The 17,707-nt window shown below is 29.4% G+C and overlaps 2 protein-coding genes and 1 long non-coding RNA gene across 3 annotated transcripts; 2 read left to right on the forward strand and 1 right to left on the reverse strand.

The window, feature by feature from the left end:
- The first annotated feature begins 1,861 nt into the window (after window positions 1-1,861).
- On the forward strand, window positions 1,862-3,138 carry LOC107938651 (uncharacterized). The gene is made up of 2 exons (XR_001694952.2): window positions 1,862-2,471; window positions 2,821-3,138. It is a non-coding gene; the product is annotated as an uncharacterized lncRNA (long non-coding RNA).
- Window positions 3,139-7,273: 4,135 nt separating this feature from the next.
- LOC107938669 (probable protein phosphatase 2C 42) lies at window positions 7,274-10,134 on the forward strand. The gene is made up of 4 exons (XM_016871896.2): window positions 7,274-8,151; window positions 8,629-8,999; window positions 9,200-9,436; window positions 9,696-10,134. The coding sequence occupies exons 1-4, from the start codon at window positions 7,821-7,823 to the stop codon at window positions 9,906-9,908; spliced, it is 1,152 nt and encodes a 383-aa protein (XP_016727385.1). The 5' UTR covers window positions 7,274-7,820; the 3' UTR covers window positions 9,909-10,134.
- Window positions 10,135-13,887: 3,753 nt separating this feature from the next.
- Window positions 13,888-14,543, reverse strand: LOC121215482 (uncharacterized). Its single transcript, XM_041090096.1, has 2 exons — window positions 14,506-14,543; window positions 13,888-14,416 (listed from the first exon to the last, which is right to left on the reverse strand). Exon 2 carries the CDS (start codon window positions 14,387-14,389, stop codon window positions 14,072-14,074), a length of 318 nt encoding a protein of 105 aa, XP_040946030.1. The 5' UTR covers window positions 14,390-14,416; window positions 14,506-14,543; the 3' UTR covers window positions 13,888-14,071.
- Between the last annotated feature and the right edge of the window lie 3,164 nt (window positions 14,544-17,707).

Consider the following 17,707-nt stretch of genomic DNA (forward strand, 5'->3'; position numbering starts at 1 on the left):
ATTTAAAGACTCGAACCAACGCAGCAGGTATTGTACCATAAAAATAGCTGATGAAATGCAATGAAATGATCGTATTTCAAAACCAAATTTTCAATTTTCGATAAAAAGATAAGAGTTAATCAACTTGTGGCTTGACTCTCTTATTTGTTGTCCCCAGTGGAGTTGTCAAGCTGTCGTAACCATTTTTTTGAAAAAATGGGTAGGTCGACTTAGATTTTGAAAATGAAAGAACGAGAGTCGCCACCAATCCCTTTTTGATGAGGTGTGATTGGATCACCTTAAATTAATCATTTAATAAAAGTTAAGATTTACTAAAACGATAATTTTTGGTCTACGAAAATCAAAAATGAGTTCGGGAGTCGGTTACGCACGAGGAAGGATTAGCACCCTCGATACACCCAAAATTGGTACCTAGTTGATTAATTAGTGTCTTAGTGTCGAAGATTAGAAAACTCGAAAGAACTTTGAAATACGATCCCTCTTTGTAAAAAATGCTCAAATGTTAAAGACCTTCTCGTCTCAAAACATAAAATGTCACATCCAGTAAGTTAGGACATGACATCTTGAATTTTCGAGAGCGAGCTTGCCTAAAATTTGCGTATTTTAACTTGTTAGAAGGGTATTCGATTATTCAGAGTAAACGAGAAAAATCGAAACCCAGTAAGTTAGGGTACGTTTTCCCGAATTTTTAAACACCGAATATTGCCTTTGTTTTAAAACAAATTCTTATTTCGAGGTGACAAAGTATCATACCCGATAAGTTAGGGCTAAACACTTCATATCTCCGGGAATAGACATTTTCAAAACTCGTATAGCGATTCAAAAGAGTATTCCGTTATCTAGGTTAAATGAGAAAAATCGAAACCCAGTAAGTTTGGGCACGATTATCTCAAATTACCAAATACGGAATATTACTTTTATGAAAGAATTATTTTAAGGCATCGAAAAAAACATGATGTGATTTATAGTAAAATGTAAGAGCAAATTATGGTATTAACACATATAATAATATAATGATAGTGTCAAAACAATAATATGAACAGTTATAAAAGATGAAACAATAACGAGGTTAAGTATTATATAAATGTAAACACATACGTGGAGAAAATGAAATAATCGAACACGTAAGCAAATAAATAAATAAATAGATATAAAAAATGGAAAAATAAAATGACAATGATAACGATAGTAATGATATAAAAGTATATACATATATGGGTTAAGGTACATACGTAGAGGTTAGAAGAAATATATGAAAGAAAAATATATATATATTAGTACAATATTAAAAGGTGCATATGCGTAGTATAAAAATGTATATGTAATATAATCAAAATTACATAGTACATATATATATTAGTAATAATAATGATAATGATAATAATAAAAAACATTACATAAATGTATATTGAAAATAGATATATAATAATATTTAAAAGCATATACATAATATATATAATATACGAAACAAAATATACACATCATATATTAAAGTATATACATAATGTACATACATATATATGAAAGACAAATACATGACACGATCAAAAGTATGCACATAGTATATATATACATATATATAAAATGTATACATAATATATAAAAATATATACATGCATATATTATTTAGAAAAGATGAAATATACATAGTATTGATATACATATGTGTAGCATGGGATATAAAAAGTATATACGTCTGACATACAAATATATATTAACGAAAGCAATAATATTAAAAGCTTTTAATAATACCATATAATATGTATAATATATATGTATAAATATCAAGTAAGAATAATAATAATGGGATACCAATAGGCAAGAATAATAGAATAACAATAATAAAATATAACAGCACAAATGGTATTAAAATTTAAAAAAACAAAACAAAAAAATAAAAAACAGTAAAAGAAGGATTAAACTGAATTAAAAAAGGAACTTTTGGGGCAAATCAGGATGAGAAAGAAATGTAGGGGCTAAACGCAACACATGAGAAGATGTAGGGGCTATATGGGGCAATATTCCCATACCCAAAACGACGCAGTTCTGAATGTCTGTCCCTCAAATGATCCCAGGTCCGAATTGAAGCAAAATCAAAATTAAGAGGCAAATTTAAGAAATGGTCAAAGACTAAATTAAAACCCGATAGAAACAAGGAGGGACTACGCGAGAAATTATCCCAAACAGTAGAAACACGCGGATCCTCAGGCGTCGGGTCGGGTCTCACGGGGGTCACGTGAAACGGCGTCGTTTTGGCATTAAGGGGGCCGACCAAAACGACGTCGTTTTGATCGGCTATTTAAGGCAAAATTTCTTTAAACAAATTCATTTCTTCATTTTGTTCTCCAAAAATATTTCTTCCCTCTCTCATTTCTCTCTGCCAGCCCAGAAACCGGCGAGGAGCCGGCCGTCTTCCGCTGTGTCGTCCGCCGCACTGGCCACCATACACGGTGTCCGAAAATCGCCCGAGGGTAAATTTTTCTCTCTTTTTTTCTATTTTATATTTGTTTAATATATGTATGTTATTTTTAATAAAATAGAAGTGATATGTGACAACAATATTCGAAAAAAGTAAAGAAAAAATGGTAAAATAAAAACGGTAAATAGACCTTTAGATCGGCGTTTGATACTCCTTGCTGCTGATTTGTGTTTGTGTTACAAAGCCTTTTTGATTGTTAATCTTCTTTATATCTTTTGAATAGAATGAAAATCAAGAGCAAAAAAGCCCCCTACACCCGATCCCCTTTGTGGTTTTTATAGCTTGTTTTTTACAAGTCTTCTTTTCTTCTGCACACTGTTCTTTCTCTTTTAATGCTGCAGGTACAAGTGGGGCAGTGGCACAGTGGCGGTGCTTGCAGGAGATGTGACTGGGGGCGGTGGGATTAGGTGATTTAGGGTTTCAAATTTTGAAACCCCAAATTTTTGGGCTAGTTGGGTCAGATTGGGGTTAGGGTCTGGGCCATATTGTTTTGGGCCTTAGTTTTTTATTTGTTTTAGGTTTAAGTTGGGCTAGGTGGGTTTGAAAATGGGTTTCTGTTGGGTAGGTAGATTTAGGCCTGTACAATACCTTTTTCGAACTTTCATGTTAACAGTGCCTTTTTCTCAAGTAGATTATATGAAAGAATCTATATAGTTCAACCTTCTGGTTTTGTTGATAAGGAAAGACCACGTCATATTTGTAAACTGCACAACTATTTATGGGTTGAAACAAGCTTCAATAGTTTGATACCAAGAATTGAGTAGTCTATTATAACAACATAATCTCATTGGTACCTTAAAGGAATAATTCATCATGACATAACTATATTAGCATTTAATGATTCAGATCGGGCAGATGATATAACCTCAACTTCGACTTATACATGTAATATATCTAGGTAGTAATCTCATATCTTAGAAATCATCAAAGTAAAAGATTGTTGCTCAATCATCCACTGAAGCAAAATATCAAGCACTTACCAATGCCACTGCAAAACTCATTTGGATAATTTTTTTTTCTTTATTAAATTAGTCCCCCCCAAAAAAAAATCATTTTACACTATTTTAAATTGGTTATTGTTTAAGGACCCAAAAGGTAATATCCCTAAAATTTTTTGCTTTCTTTTTATTGAAAATTCTAGCCAATTTTTAATGTTCTTCGACTTCATGAAAACTAAAACCAAGGTCAACCCACTTTTTAATTCATTGAAATCAACAACGTATAGGCTTTTCGTTTAAAACCCAAATTTCGCATCTTTGCTGGCTGTTTCAAGGACTTGTTCTTTTGTCTTTTGTTCTTCTCTACGTTTTTTTTTACAGTGAATTGCTTTGAAAATTGTGAAGTGTTGAAGTAGGTGATTTACTTTTACAGTGACTTGGATTTAACCATTATTGAAGCTCGAAAGCTGCTTAATATTCCCCAGCACCATAAAATCATGACCAACAATTTTTTCCCCAAAAACTTTGTAAGTTTGTGCTAGTTCCACTGGTTTATGGTTCTAACTACAAAATAACTCAAAATTTCCCAAAAGTTATCTCCATAATTTTTTACCCAATTTTATGTTTTCTTTTTGTTTTTTAAGAAATGAAATGCAGTCGTTTCATGCTACCTGATTTAATTTTTTTTTTCAAAATTTAATATAAATTCGTGGAAAGATATATACACACTTGGTGATACAGTCAACATTCCATTTGATTTGTAGTAGAGAAATAACCAAAATAGGAATAGTTTATTTTTAGAGTAATCAAAATAAAAAATACAATAATTTTAGAGTGATTATCAAAATAATTTATCTTAATTTATTTTTGTTTGAATTGCATTTCTCCTCCACTCAAACACCAATTATTCACGGTGATAATATCAGTGCCACATACCTCAATGCTAATCTTGTTTTCCATTCTCCTATGAAGCACTAACTTTTGACTTACACTTTGTAAGGTAACATGTTCAATTAAACCTAATATGGATAATGTTCAATCAAGCCTAGCTATTGTTGGAGAATGTAATATTGGCCATAATAATGTTCAGCTGGGCTGTGTAGGGGTTAGGATTTCTTGTAAGGAATTAATGAACAATTTGTAAGAAGAGGATATTAATGTGCAAAGAAGGCCGAGAAGGGAAAAGAAAAATAAGAATTTGAAATGGAGATTTTTCGATAAATTTAACAATTTAGCGTTTAGAAAAGAGAGTAAGGATCAATTTAGCATTACCTTTAAGAAACATTTTTAGGATAAAAAGTATTGTTAAATAATATGTTTTTGAGCTTTTTTAAAAGTGTTTTTTGGAACAAAAAATGTTTTGTAAACACACTTTTGTAGCTAAAAACAGAAGAAATTTTAACTTTTGTTCAACAATATTTTTTGATCTAAAAGCACTTTTGAAAAGTAATGCTAAATAAGAACTAAGCAAAGAAAGCTTAAGGTATTCAACATTTTGATTTTATGGTTGTGTGGCAAACGAATCATGTGTGGTGTTTTGCTTGGCGATGGAAATGCGAGATGTTATGCTGCTTGGACTTGGGAGGTAGGAACCCTTCTGGTTTCTGCTACTTGCCAATTGGCTTTCCTTTCTTACTTGCCTTAAAAGACTTTTTTCCGGCGTAAGACTAGAGCGACATGGAGATGGAAGCTTTTTTTTTTCTTTCATGAAGTAAGACTAAACCCGTGAACTTATTACTTTAGGTCAGAACAAGTTAATAGGATCCGTTTTTACATCCCAAGTGGAGAAACTATTGAGGCAATAGAGTAAGTGAGGGAAAAAAAGGTATTTTGTAGCAATTGGGTTGGAAGATGCGAAAGATAAACCTGGACCTTTCTTTCGTGGATGATTCGCTTTTATTTGTTAGGATCCAATTGGCGTTTTTCAAAGTAGGCATTAATTGTATTTAGGTGTTTTTCATTTTATTTCAGACGAGTTTTTATTCTCATTCTTAAGTTTTTCATTTTTGACTTGGCAAAAAAAAAATATATATATATATATACCAATGAAAATTGGGGTTTTCTTTTAGATATAACACCCAATTATTTTATTAGGCTATAGTTTATAATTAATTCTAATATTTTGCAACCAATTCTTTTTCTTTTCTTTTTTTTTTCTTTCTTTTAAGTTAGAGATACGAATCTATCATAAATGACTTAATTTCTCTAACTTTTCTCCTCACTCCAAAATAATTTTTTAAAAAATGAAAACAAAAAGACATGCGTAAAAGAAGGGTATAGCTCTAACATCAACTTACTTAATAGCATACATCGAGAAAGAAAAATCAAACAATTTTCAATGGATACTCTTATCAATGATTTCAATTTAAATAAAAACCAAACAATACTGTTTAAAATAATAAGTGTTATATCTTAATTACTTTGATTTATATTTTCTTTATAAGTAAACTACATTAATATTTAAAAAGCATTAAGATACCTTTTATAGTTACATAATATTTACATTTCACTCCCCATAAAACGAAATCTTAAATTAGTTACACATGCCAAAAGAAATATTATTGGTTAAATAGATTAATTTTTTAAAATTTTTAAAAAAATGTCATTTTTTGAGAGAGGGCAGGAAAGCACGCTTAGCTGGATATGTTTTCTTTTAAAATCGTATTTTTTGAATCTTTTAATATAATTAATTTTTTTTGTTTAGGTGATTAAATATTAGTGGTATTATCATTGAATTTCAAGTTTAATTCCTCTCTCACTCACATTTATATTTTTTTCATTATTTAAAATTTTTATATTTTTAATTAATATTTTTAACATATCAACTCATTTTGTTAAATGGTTAAATAATAATGATTTCATCTTTAAGGTCTAGGTTCAAGTCTTCTCTTCTAAACACATTTGTAATTTTTATTTCATACTGTTTCAAGCTTAATTTATTTTTAATTAATAAATATATTATTTTCAATTTTTTTATTTTTAATTCATCTTTTTAATTAATAATTCTTTTATTCATAAAATTAAATAATTATTAAAAATATGATTATTTTTAATAAATATAATTTTTGTATGTGTAATATTTATTTTTTAATTTATATCATGAGTGTAGTAAATTTTGGTATTATATATTTTTGTATTGTGTATTTAAAACATTTCACATATAAACATAATGATATTTGAAATAATTAATTGAAATATTTCACATATAAAAATATTTGAAATATCATACCCACAATGTAGATGATAAAGGTAATGATATTTGAAATATTTTACATATAAAAATAATAATCATATTTGAAATAATTATTTCATTTTATAATATTAGAAATTACCATACCCACAATATATGTGAAAAAAATAAATATTTGACATATAAATATTATATATAAAATAAAAATATGTCAAAAAAATTAGTTGATGTTTATATTATATATAAAGGAGTTATTAATTTCAAATATTTTTAAAAATAATGATATATGTAAAATATATATTTTTACTATATAATTACATATTTATTATTTGATTTTATGATTAAAAATGTTATTAATTAAAAAATTTTAAAACAACATAAAATAAAAATTATAAATGTATTTAAAAGAAAAAAAATTGAACCATTTAACTAAAAGAACTGATACATTAAAAGCATTAATATTTAATCATTTAATTGATTATATTAAAAAATTAAAAAAATGTAACTTAAAAAAAGTACAATCTTCTCTGAAAACAAAATATTTTCTTAAATTTTAAAAAATCAAATTAAAAAATAAATTTTCTTTTTCTTTTTGACATATGGCTAACTTAGCCACAAGGTTGAGTTGTTATTAATTTCTTAATTAGATGTATGTGGCTTTGACCATGATGCTGTGACCTCTTTTATTGAGTCCGGTTGTGAATTTTCTTATGTAGATTGTGTATGATCGGATCATGCAGTGTCATCTTTATCCCCAAAATGTTTTTTTTTTGAAAAAAAAACGAAGAAAGAAAGTAAGCAGTATGAAATAGCGAGTTGACTGAAGTAAAACTTCGCTTGTTGTTGTATTGTACAATAATATTGACGATGAAAAGACATTGAACACCCATCGTCTCAAAAGAGAAAACCACCTAAAACGACCGACCCCTCCCCTGTTTCTCTACCACCGAACACCCACCTTTCACTTCCCTCTAACATACGCCCCCCCAACCAACTCTTATCCTGCGCACTTCTTTAGCTCTCCTCAATCTCATATATTTCTCATCAATTACCACATCATTCTTTGATTCCTTGCTTTTTAGGGTCTCACACGAGAAAGGGTTTCTTTTCTTTTCGGCTTAAAAAGTTCAGATCACGTCATCGGATTGTAAACAATCTTGGACGGCGGTGTCGGATTTTGGGTTTTGGGTGTTTTTTTGACGAGAGATGTCTGATGCTCCGGGGATTGATGAATCTGTTCTCGCTCTGCTGGAAGCCATTCGGGCCTGACGGGGAAAATCACGAGACAAACGGCGTGCTTGGCGTCGGCGGCGGTACTACTGGTGGTTCAAGAGAAGGTAAAGACGGCTTGCTTTGGTTTCGGGGTATAGGAAAATATGGTTCCGGGGAATTTTCCATGGCCGTGGTCCAAGCAAATCAGGTGCTTGAGGATCAAAGCCAGATCGAGTCCGGTCAATTCGGCACTTTTGTTGGGATCTATGATGGGCATGGCGGGCCCGAAGCGGCTCGTTACGTTTGCGATCACTTGTTCAGCAACTTTGGAGGTTCGTCACATTCTTTTGGGTTCTTTAAAATAAGTTCAAAAGCTTTCCCAACTCAGAAAAACGAAATGTTAACTTTGATTTATTGATATTTGGGAACTCTTTTGGTACTTTGGTTAGTGTTTAGTAACTATTTATGTTGTTTCTTCTTATTTCTGGCTTAAATAACACCCAGATTTAAGGTGTTCTTTCGATGCTTTTAGAACTTAAAATCAATGAAATATTTAATCTTGAAGATAGGGTAAGTGCTTAGTTTTTCTTTCAGAACGTTTTAATCAGTCGAACGTAATAGTTTTTGAGATCAAAGGATTTTATGGGGCAATTTGTTGTGCTTTGCTACATGCCTTTAATATGAAGGAATTCCCCTTAATTGCTTTAAATTCTTCTTTGTGTTATGCTGTTTCTTCTTTCGATTCTCGGACTATTTCTAGAAAATAAGCGGTTCTTATGTTGGCATTCTTAGGCTTTGTGTTTATGCAGCAATAACAGCTGAGTCGCATGGAGTTGTGACTGCTGAGACCATTCAAAGAGCTTTTCGTCAAACAGAAGAAGGGTTTACCACGCTTGTGTCGGAATTATGGGGTTCTCGACCCAATATGGCAACTGTTGGTACATGCTGTCTGGTTGGAGTAATATATCAGCAAACACTTTTTATCGCGAGTCTTGGTGATTCACGTGTTGTTCTGGGCAAAAAAGTTGGCAATACTGGCGGAATTGCTGCTATGCAGTTGTCAACTGAACACAATGCAAACATTGAGGCTATCAGGCACGAACTCAAGGAATTACACCCAAATGATCGTCAAATCGTGGTCCTCAAGCATGGTGTTTGGCGAGTAAAGGGCATTATTCAGGTTACATTAACACCTGCATATTGTATAACTTTTTATCATTGGCACGCATAAATATAATATTCTTGAGTGTTTGGATTTTCATGTAAATCTTTTGGAACCGATTAGATGAAGCAGCATCATATGTCTTGTTTCTCGATTTCATAACCTCCTTCATAAATTATCATGTGATGTGATGAATTTCATGACTGTATTTGTTGCAGGTTTCAAGATCTATAGGCGATCTTTATATGAAACATGCACAGTATAACAGGGAACCGATTAATGCGAAATTTAGACTTCCTGAACCAATGAACATGCCTTTATTGAGTGCCAATCCAACTATCATTTCTCATCCTCTCCACCCAAGTGATTCTTTCCTTATATTTGCATCCGATGGTCTATGGGAACACTTGAGTAATGAAAAAGCTGTGGATATTGTCCACAGTCATCCCTGTGCGGTAAGATTTTGCCCTTATTTCTCTGTTCATCAGTCATAATTTCTCGGAATAAAGCTCTCTGTCCATTGCAGTTTTAGTCTCTTGTATATGCAGGAATCTGTGTTTTTATGTGATAATGTATCGATACTAAATTTCTGTTTATGTTCAATCATGAGTTCACCATTCACAAACTGAATTGTTTGAAGTTGAGTTTTATTAGGATACGAGAGATAATCGATGAGTTTTTAAGGTGTTGCTGATGAACCTTTTACAAATGCAGGGCAGTGCCAAAAGGCTTGTCAAAGCTGCCCTACAAGAAGCAGCCCGGAAACGAGAAATGAGATATTCGGATCTTCAAAAGATTGACAAGAAGGTTCGACGGCATTTTCACGATGATATTACTGTTATTGTGTTATTCTTTAATCACGATCTTATATCCAGAGGTGCCGTCCAAGACCCTCCAGTATCGATTCGGAGTGCACTAGAACACTGATGATTTATAAACCAAATAGATTTCTGCTTCCTCTGGTTTTTGCTCTGGGGATTCGAAATCGAACTTGAACCTTTAGTTTGGCAAACTGCCGTAAAATGTTAAAAAGAGAGTAAGCAGGCCAAGATTTAGTGCAAATTCTATGTAATGCTCTACTTAATTCAGCAAAAACATTTTGTGACAGTGCTTTATAAGATGAAACATGAATATAGGTGTTTGATTTATTCTATATTGACCCGAATCAACATTTGCAGTAGACTCAAATAGCTCAAACAGTAACTTGCATGTCTACTTTAATTTCGATCATGTAAATTTGTAGAATTAAGTTAGATTTCTAAGTTTAGGTCATTTTGTCATCTGGTTAATCGGTATTAATCAAAATTTTTTAATCTTTTAATCGTTAACTGAATTGAATTTTTTTCAAAAATAATTAATCGAATCGAAATATTTTGATTAATTTGGTCAGTTAATTAAATTAATTAAAATTTTTATGATTTTATTTTTTTAGATAAATCAAGTATAAAACATATTAAAAAATTCTAAATTGATAATGTTCATTTGATCGAATTATTTAAATTAATTAAATTAAAATTATATATAATTTGTATTTATTAATTATTAAATTCAGTTAATTTGATTAATTATTCTATTTTAAATCAAATGAACTAATAATTGAATTTTAAAAAAAATATTACCCGACTTCCAGGTTTTGAAAACTCAAATTTTGGTTATTACATGTTTGAATCATTTTAAATTCAACTAATTTGAAATATTTATTCAAATTATTTTTACTCCAACTGTTGATGATGAAATCGTTTCAGAGTTGGATGCGGGACAAATTCCAGTAATCTGACTTTGATCAAAATCAGATCATATTTTTGAGTTTACATCAACTTTGAAAAATCTTTTAACCTAACTCAAGTTTTTATTTGAATTTTCATAAAAAAAAAAAGATATCTTCACTGTTGTGAACAAACTAGTCATAAACTGAAATAGGTGAAGTAGATCAGATCAGACAAGCTTTGTAGGCTGCAAGCAATTCAATAGAACTACTAAACTTGAGAGCTCAGTGCATATTTCGTCATCATAACATGTATTAGAAACAAGGCTTTTATAAACTCAAAACCAAAACCAATATTTTCCTCCTTTTTTTGCAAAAAAGGGATCCTCGGTGTTTTTGCTTGTAGTCTTCATCAAACAAAATACATGATCAGGTCTGGAGCTCCCCTTAAGTTTAAAAACTCAAACAAAAAATTTTTAGAAAAAAATTCAGTAAAATTGGGTGTAAAAAGAAAAATGGGTTTAGCAGGATGTTATTCACTGCACCTGGTAATACAAAGATTAAAGGCGAAGCGACTCAATTTCCTGCAAATAATATATGCCTCTTTGAAGAACAAACGTGATGGGTAAAATTCCCTTATAACTATGATCATCAAATTACAGGGACCCCACCAAGAGGCAGCTTCTGGAAATTTTCTCCATAGGAAACTTTGAAGAAAAAGAAAAAAGACAGAAATCTTTGCTAAAATTTCGTAGAAGAAAAAGTAAAGGGATAAGGTATTAGGCTGAAAAATTGGGCAAATTACAAATTAGCCCTTACTTTAAATTTTTCGATTAAGTGATGACGTGAAATATTAATTTTAATGATTAATTATTAATTTAGTCCTTGAATTATAGTGAAAATATCATTTTATTTTTTTTAAAGTTTTTTTAACAGTAATTCTAAAAAGTTAAAAAATATTAAAAATAAATATAAAATAGATGAATTAGAAGCAATGAATTAATTATTAGCTTCCTCAGTTGTTCTTGATTCCGAGAGCTTCATGGCTACCTCTCAGGTGACAATTGCAGCCGCATTAGGAGGACCCAAGCTTGTGTAGTTACTTTCCATATTATTTTTATTGTTACAAAACCTCCACCATGTTGCTATCCATCTTATTGTGCTAGGAAATGCAAATTTAGATCATCTTACTGAAATTAAAACTTGAGAAGGATTTGTCAGACAACTTTTATCTGGAGCGATTTGGATAATGGTTTTTGCCACGTCTAAACGCAAAACATTTGAGAAAAAACAAATAAAATAATAAAATTAGATATAAATAGACCATTTCGTAACTCAAAATTGACAAATCAATATGCAAGGATGTTAAAACACTTATAGCTACAACACCCAGACCGCCACTTAGAATTCCAATTCCCATAGATTTTACCTGTGAGTGCATATAACAACAAATATATTCATATACATTCCAATAGATTTCCTTAAAAATGTTGTAGAGCCACCACGAAAGGTGCCTATAACCTGAAACGTGTTTCATTTAATATTTTTAATATATTTAATAGTTTATATTTATTTTTAATATTTTTTTAATTTTTTAGAATTACTGTTAAGAAATTTTAAAAAAAATTTAAAATAATATTTTAACTATAGTTTAGAGATTAAATTAGTAATTAATCATTTAAATTAACATTTCACGTCATCATTTAATAAAAAAATTTACGAATAGATTAATTTACATATTTTAAAATATATAAAAATTAATTTATCTATTTTTTTAATAAAAAGACCGAAATATAATCCATCCTTAAATATATATAGTCCTTTTACCGAAGGGATAATAGAATATATAGATGGTAAAGTTAGAAATTAGGCTCTTTATATAGTATATGACCCATTAAACGCTTAGGCATCTTGTAGAATACAAATGGCCCAAAACTCAGTTTTGCTCAACTTTTTAAATGCAAAAAATTGAAGCCCATTTTTCAATTTTTCAAATTCAAAAATAAAATGAAATACAATTCTATTTTGTTAAGGGTAAACTATTATGGTTAAATTATTAGTAAGTTTATGTTTTGATTACTCAACTTCAAAAGTTACAAAATGATAATTGAATTGTTCGAAAGTTTTCATTTAAATCACTGAATTATTTCAAAATTTTTATTTAAGTCACTGGACTATTTAATTTACTGGGTATTAAATCTTTTTACCAAGCGATGGTTCGACAATTGATACGATGGATTAGTATCTATCGATGAGTAGAAAAACATATCTTAGATCCAAGTCGATTTCAATGTCAATGTCTAGGGGCGGAGCTAGAAAATTTTTTGCAGGGTCAGAATTAAGTTATATATTTTTACAATAGTAAATATGCAATTTCACTATTTTAAATGATTAAATCAATTTTTTTATCATTTTAGGAGGAGCAAAGTGCAATTTTAAAGGCTACTTCTAATGCCATAGGGACACTGATGTTAGAGTACGTGGTGAAGGAGAAATTATTTTATGGACCCTTCCCACCACATCATCCATGGTCCCTTTCCAATTATTTAATGACATTTCAACAAATTTTTCCATGTCATTTATACATGATTTTGGTATGTTTTTTACCCTAAACCTTGAACCCCAAACCCGAACCTTAAACATGGACAATTTTACAAAAATGTCATTAAAAATAATTGAGAAAGGAGCATTAATGATGATGTGGTGAGAATATTCCATAAAATAATTTATCCATGCTATCTTAGATAAAGATGTTGACCAGTCGTTAATTTTAGCCTTATTTAAAAAAATTTGCAATGTTGTAGGTGAGAAGGGAAAAAAAAGATTAAGGGCTAAAATGAAAAAAATTCACAAATGTTAAGGATGAATTTTAGAATTATGCCTTTTTAGTTGATATCCTGAATACTAATATGTGGATGAAAGTGTTGGATACAGGTTTTTACTTTTAAGAGATAATTCTTTAATTTTTTTTTGCTACAAGGCATATAACTCAATAGAAAACATAAACTCCCTTGTTTCGGTTTCCTTTTAATATAAAAATAGGGTTGTTCACTAAAATCTCCATTTTAACGAGCGTGATGATGATGATGATATAATAAAAGCATGAAACAAGCTGAAACCATGCAAGAGGTTAGCTTGATCTTATATTGCAATGCAAGTCAGATAAGATCTGCAAAACCAGATTTTTATCAGACACAAATCTCCATTAAAACTATAGATTTCTTTTAGGGACTTAATTAACATGTGCCACACTTGACACGTATTCGAACATGTTAATTGATCCATTTTTATTCTCAGGGCATACACTCCATACACATACGTACGTACATACATGCATAATGATATTTACAGAAGTTTCGTCCAGTTTCAAGCTTCCAACCTGCGATTATGGTGATTTTTTGTGCTTAGGATAAGGATTGGTTCCATTTATGTAGGAATGGTGAACTAGATTGTGCGGATCAGTATTACTTCCGTAGTGTTCGTACCCCGGGTTATTGTCATTATCTTCCTGATCGGGCGCAGCAACAAGGCTCGCCGTAGCAGCACTTCCAACGTCAGCTTTTCGACCCAGACGGCTACTGGTTGCAAGCTGATCGTTGCTTAAGAGCTTCGGCTCCGGCCGGTTTTCGGACCTTTTTCCGTCAGCTTCCGGAGATGCCAAGAGCAAAACCAGGGCGAAAAAGATCATCACTGAGTTCTTCATGATTATCAAAGCTGCTCTATTTAACCCCTGAAATCAAAAAGAAAAATTTCAAGGTTAATGACAAAAAAAGAGCACAGAAGAAGATAGAATCTAAAACTAGCTATATATATATATACCACATTCAAGTATGAAAAAAATATTTGAGTGTGAAGAAGGAAGAACACTAGGGCTAGGGTTTTATAGCCATACCTGAGTTGCTGTTTTTGGAGATTGATTTTTGAGCACTATGAAATTACAAGGTGAGGTGGGGGTATCACAATCTCGCAAATTCATTGGCTCAGGGTAGCCCCACGAACCTAAGTAATTATGATTAATTTTAATATTTTTTATACAATAATTAATTAACTCTTTTTAGTTTTGCATTTTCTCGATGGAATTTTTTTAGAAAGTAATTAAATGAGAATTAATCTAACTTATCGCGGAAATTAATTTATTTATAAAATAATAAAAAATTAGCATTTTAAAAGTAATATAAATTAGAAATAAATATTTACTAATTAAATAAAATGTAAATTTAATTTATAAAATTAAAATAATTAAAAAATCTACTATAAAAACTGTCATTTGATTATACCTTTCGTTTGATTTTGGTCACCCAATTATTAATTTTTTTATTTAGTCATTAAATTTTTCAAAATTAAATATTTTAGTCAGGGTTTTTTTTATTGGTCTAGTAACAAAATAATCCCTTTAATGTTTACACATTCTATTAATTTGATCCTAAATATAAAAAAATTTAACAAATTTAGCCCTCAATGTTTACAAAATTTTTCATTTTAGTTCTAATTCTAAAAAAATTCAAAAATTTCCCCCTTGACATTAAAAAATTTATCAATTTAGTCTTAACTCTAAAAAATAATTAAACATATTTTAAAAAAAAATTATTTTTATCCCTTTATAACCCATCGACTAACTCATGTGGGATATTAAAATAAGAAAAAGAGTGTCATCTCTCAAGTCACTCGTGACAATTTGTTTTACTTTTTAGGTTTCACACTAGATCAAACCTATTGATTTTGAACCTCTATGGAATAATTGGCTATATTATTACCCAAATAGATAATGTTTTTAATGTCTTTATTTTCTTTTGGATCTTTTTTGTGTGTGTTTTATCCCAACTTTATAGAGTTCTTTTGCAAGTGACTTGAAAGAGAGTACTCTTTTTCTTATTTTAATATCTCACATGGATTAGCTGATGGGTTATAAAGGACTAAAATTGATTTTTTTTAAATTTTTAGACTTAGGAGTAAATTGACAAATTTTGTAAATGTTAACGATCAAATTTATTAATTTTTAAGAATTAGAACTAAAATGAGAAATTTTTTAAACACCAATGGCTAAATTTGTTGAATTTTTTATATTTAAGATCAAATCGATAGAATGTATAAACATTAGAGGGCTAATTTTGTTACTAGAGCAATAAAAAAAGCCCATATCAGCTCAGAGTAACTAAAATATTTAATTTCGAAAAGTTTAGTGATTAAATTAAAAAATTAATAATTAAATGATCAAAATAGAACAAAAGAGATAGTTAAGTGAACATTTTTATAGTTTACCCAAAATCTAAATATATAAAATAATTACCTACTTGAAATTCCTTTTTCATATTATACTTTTCAATATCAATTTTTGTTAAAACCAAGCTTTATTTAATAATATTTTTTTATATAATAAATTAAGGTGTTATTTTTTTAATAAAAGTTAACGTTGAACATAACTAGAAAAATGATAAAATCTAGTTAAAATGGTTTCAATTAAGTTAAACATTTTCAATCATGTTAAAATTGTTTTTTAAACAAGTCAGTATTACTCCAGGCCAAAAAGTATCGATAGTTTTCAAGATATCGATACCCATTCTAAAATCAATACCAAATTGACATTATGTTTTCAATTACACAAAAAGTATTGATATCTTTTACCAGATATCGATAATTTGTCTTTGGTATCGTTGTAAACTAATTTCAACGGTCACTGAACCAAGCATTAAATGCTAATAGTATCGATACTCGTATAAAAAGCATCGATACCTTTTATTGTAGGTGAATTTAATAAGCTGGTATTTTCATCCCCAACGGCTCTATTAACTTTTACAACAACCCCAACGGTTGGAAATGTATTAGAGGGTATAAATATCATGTTCCAAAGGTAAAGACAATTAAGGCCGAATCACTATAAATTGTTGTGTTCATTGTTGCACATACGTTCGCTAATTTACCTCCTCTTGGTAATTTCGAGTAGATCTATCGAGCTAACAATTTCATTTTTTTATTTAAATTGAAAATGTTGATTTGTCAATAATAATTAATAACAAGTAAAATATAAAATATATAATTAATACCAATTAGAAATAAATATATATTATTACATTTATCATAATATAATTATACCTATTCGTTTGTTGATGTACTCTTTTAATTCATTAAAAGAAACAAAATCATAAAATAAAATATTTTGGTAGGTTGAGAAAGTTGATACATCAAATTAGTGACAACTCAATTGTTTTATGTACCAAATGAATTTTTCCACTACTCCGTTTCAACAAAACTCAATTGTTCCCCTTTTAAAAATATTTGTTGAGGATTTAACAAGTGTATTATAAGGTTTAGTAAAAAATTAAAAAAATAATTATATAAATAAATGTGATACGTTTCATAACTTTAACCCGTTTATAAAATTTAAAAACTTCACTGAATTTATATCAAATAATTACTTTTATTAAAAATCACAATTTCAATTTAGATTCCCTTAAATTTTAAAACTAAGTTGTTAAAAAATAATTTAGATAAAAGTTAATTTAAATTATAAATATCATAATATTATCTATTAAAATAATCTTATATTATTTAATAATGAAAGTCTTACCTTTACCCTAAAAAATATAAAAGTCTTACCTTCTTTGGCTGATTAAAAACTGATACACATTTGTAATTGGATAAGTAAGCATTATTAAAACCAATTAATACTAAAAATATCAAAATATTAATAAGTGAAGATATCAAATAATAATGAAATTATACATTTTTTCTGGTGATGAAATGAAAATCAAAGCAAAATCTATTAAATAATACTAAAACGTATCTATTTATAGTGCTAAATTTTAGTTTTAATTGGGTTATAACTGTAATTTTAGTCAAATAATAAATTAGGATAAACTACAAAAGTAGTCACTTTTGTTTTCTTTAGATTATATTTTAGTCACTTAGGTTATTTTTCTGTTATAAAGTGGTCACTCTACCGTTAAGCTCCATTACCTCCCTAACAGCGGTCCTACGTGGCAGCCCAAATAGGTTTTAAATGCCAACTTGGATGTCCTATGTA

Source organism: Gossypium hirsutum, chromosome A02 (genome assembly GCF_007990345.1).
Source record: "Gossypium hirsutum isolate 1008001.06 chromosome A02, Gossypium_hirsutum_v2.1, whole genome shotgun sequence".
Taxonomy (NCBI): Eukaryota; Viridiplantae; Streptophyta; class Magnoliopsida; order Malvales; family Malvaceae; genus Gossypium; species Gossypium hirsutum.

Excerpts from the sequence above, each read along its gene's own strand:
- LOC107938669 (XM_016871896.2), top strand. The coding sequence starts at position 7,821 with ATGCTCCGGGGATTGATGAATCTGTTCTCGCTCTGCTGGAAGCCATTC. Across the intron at positions 8,152-8,628 it reads CTTGTTCAGCAACTTTGGAG|CAATAACAGCTGAGTCGCAT; the intron begins GTTCGTCACATT and ends GTGTTTATGCAG. Across the intron at positions 9,437-9,695 it reads TCCACAGTCATCCCTGTGCG|GGCAGTGCCAAAAGGCTTGT; the intron begins GTAAGATTTTGC and ends TTACAAATGCAG.
- LOC121215482 (XM_041090096.1), bottom strand. The coding sequence starts at position 14,389 with ATGAAGAACTCAGTGATGATCTTTTTCGCCCTGGTTTTGCTCTTGGCA.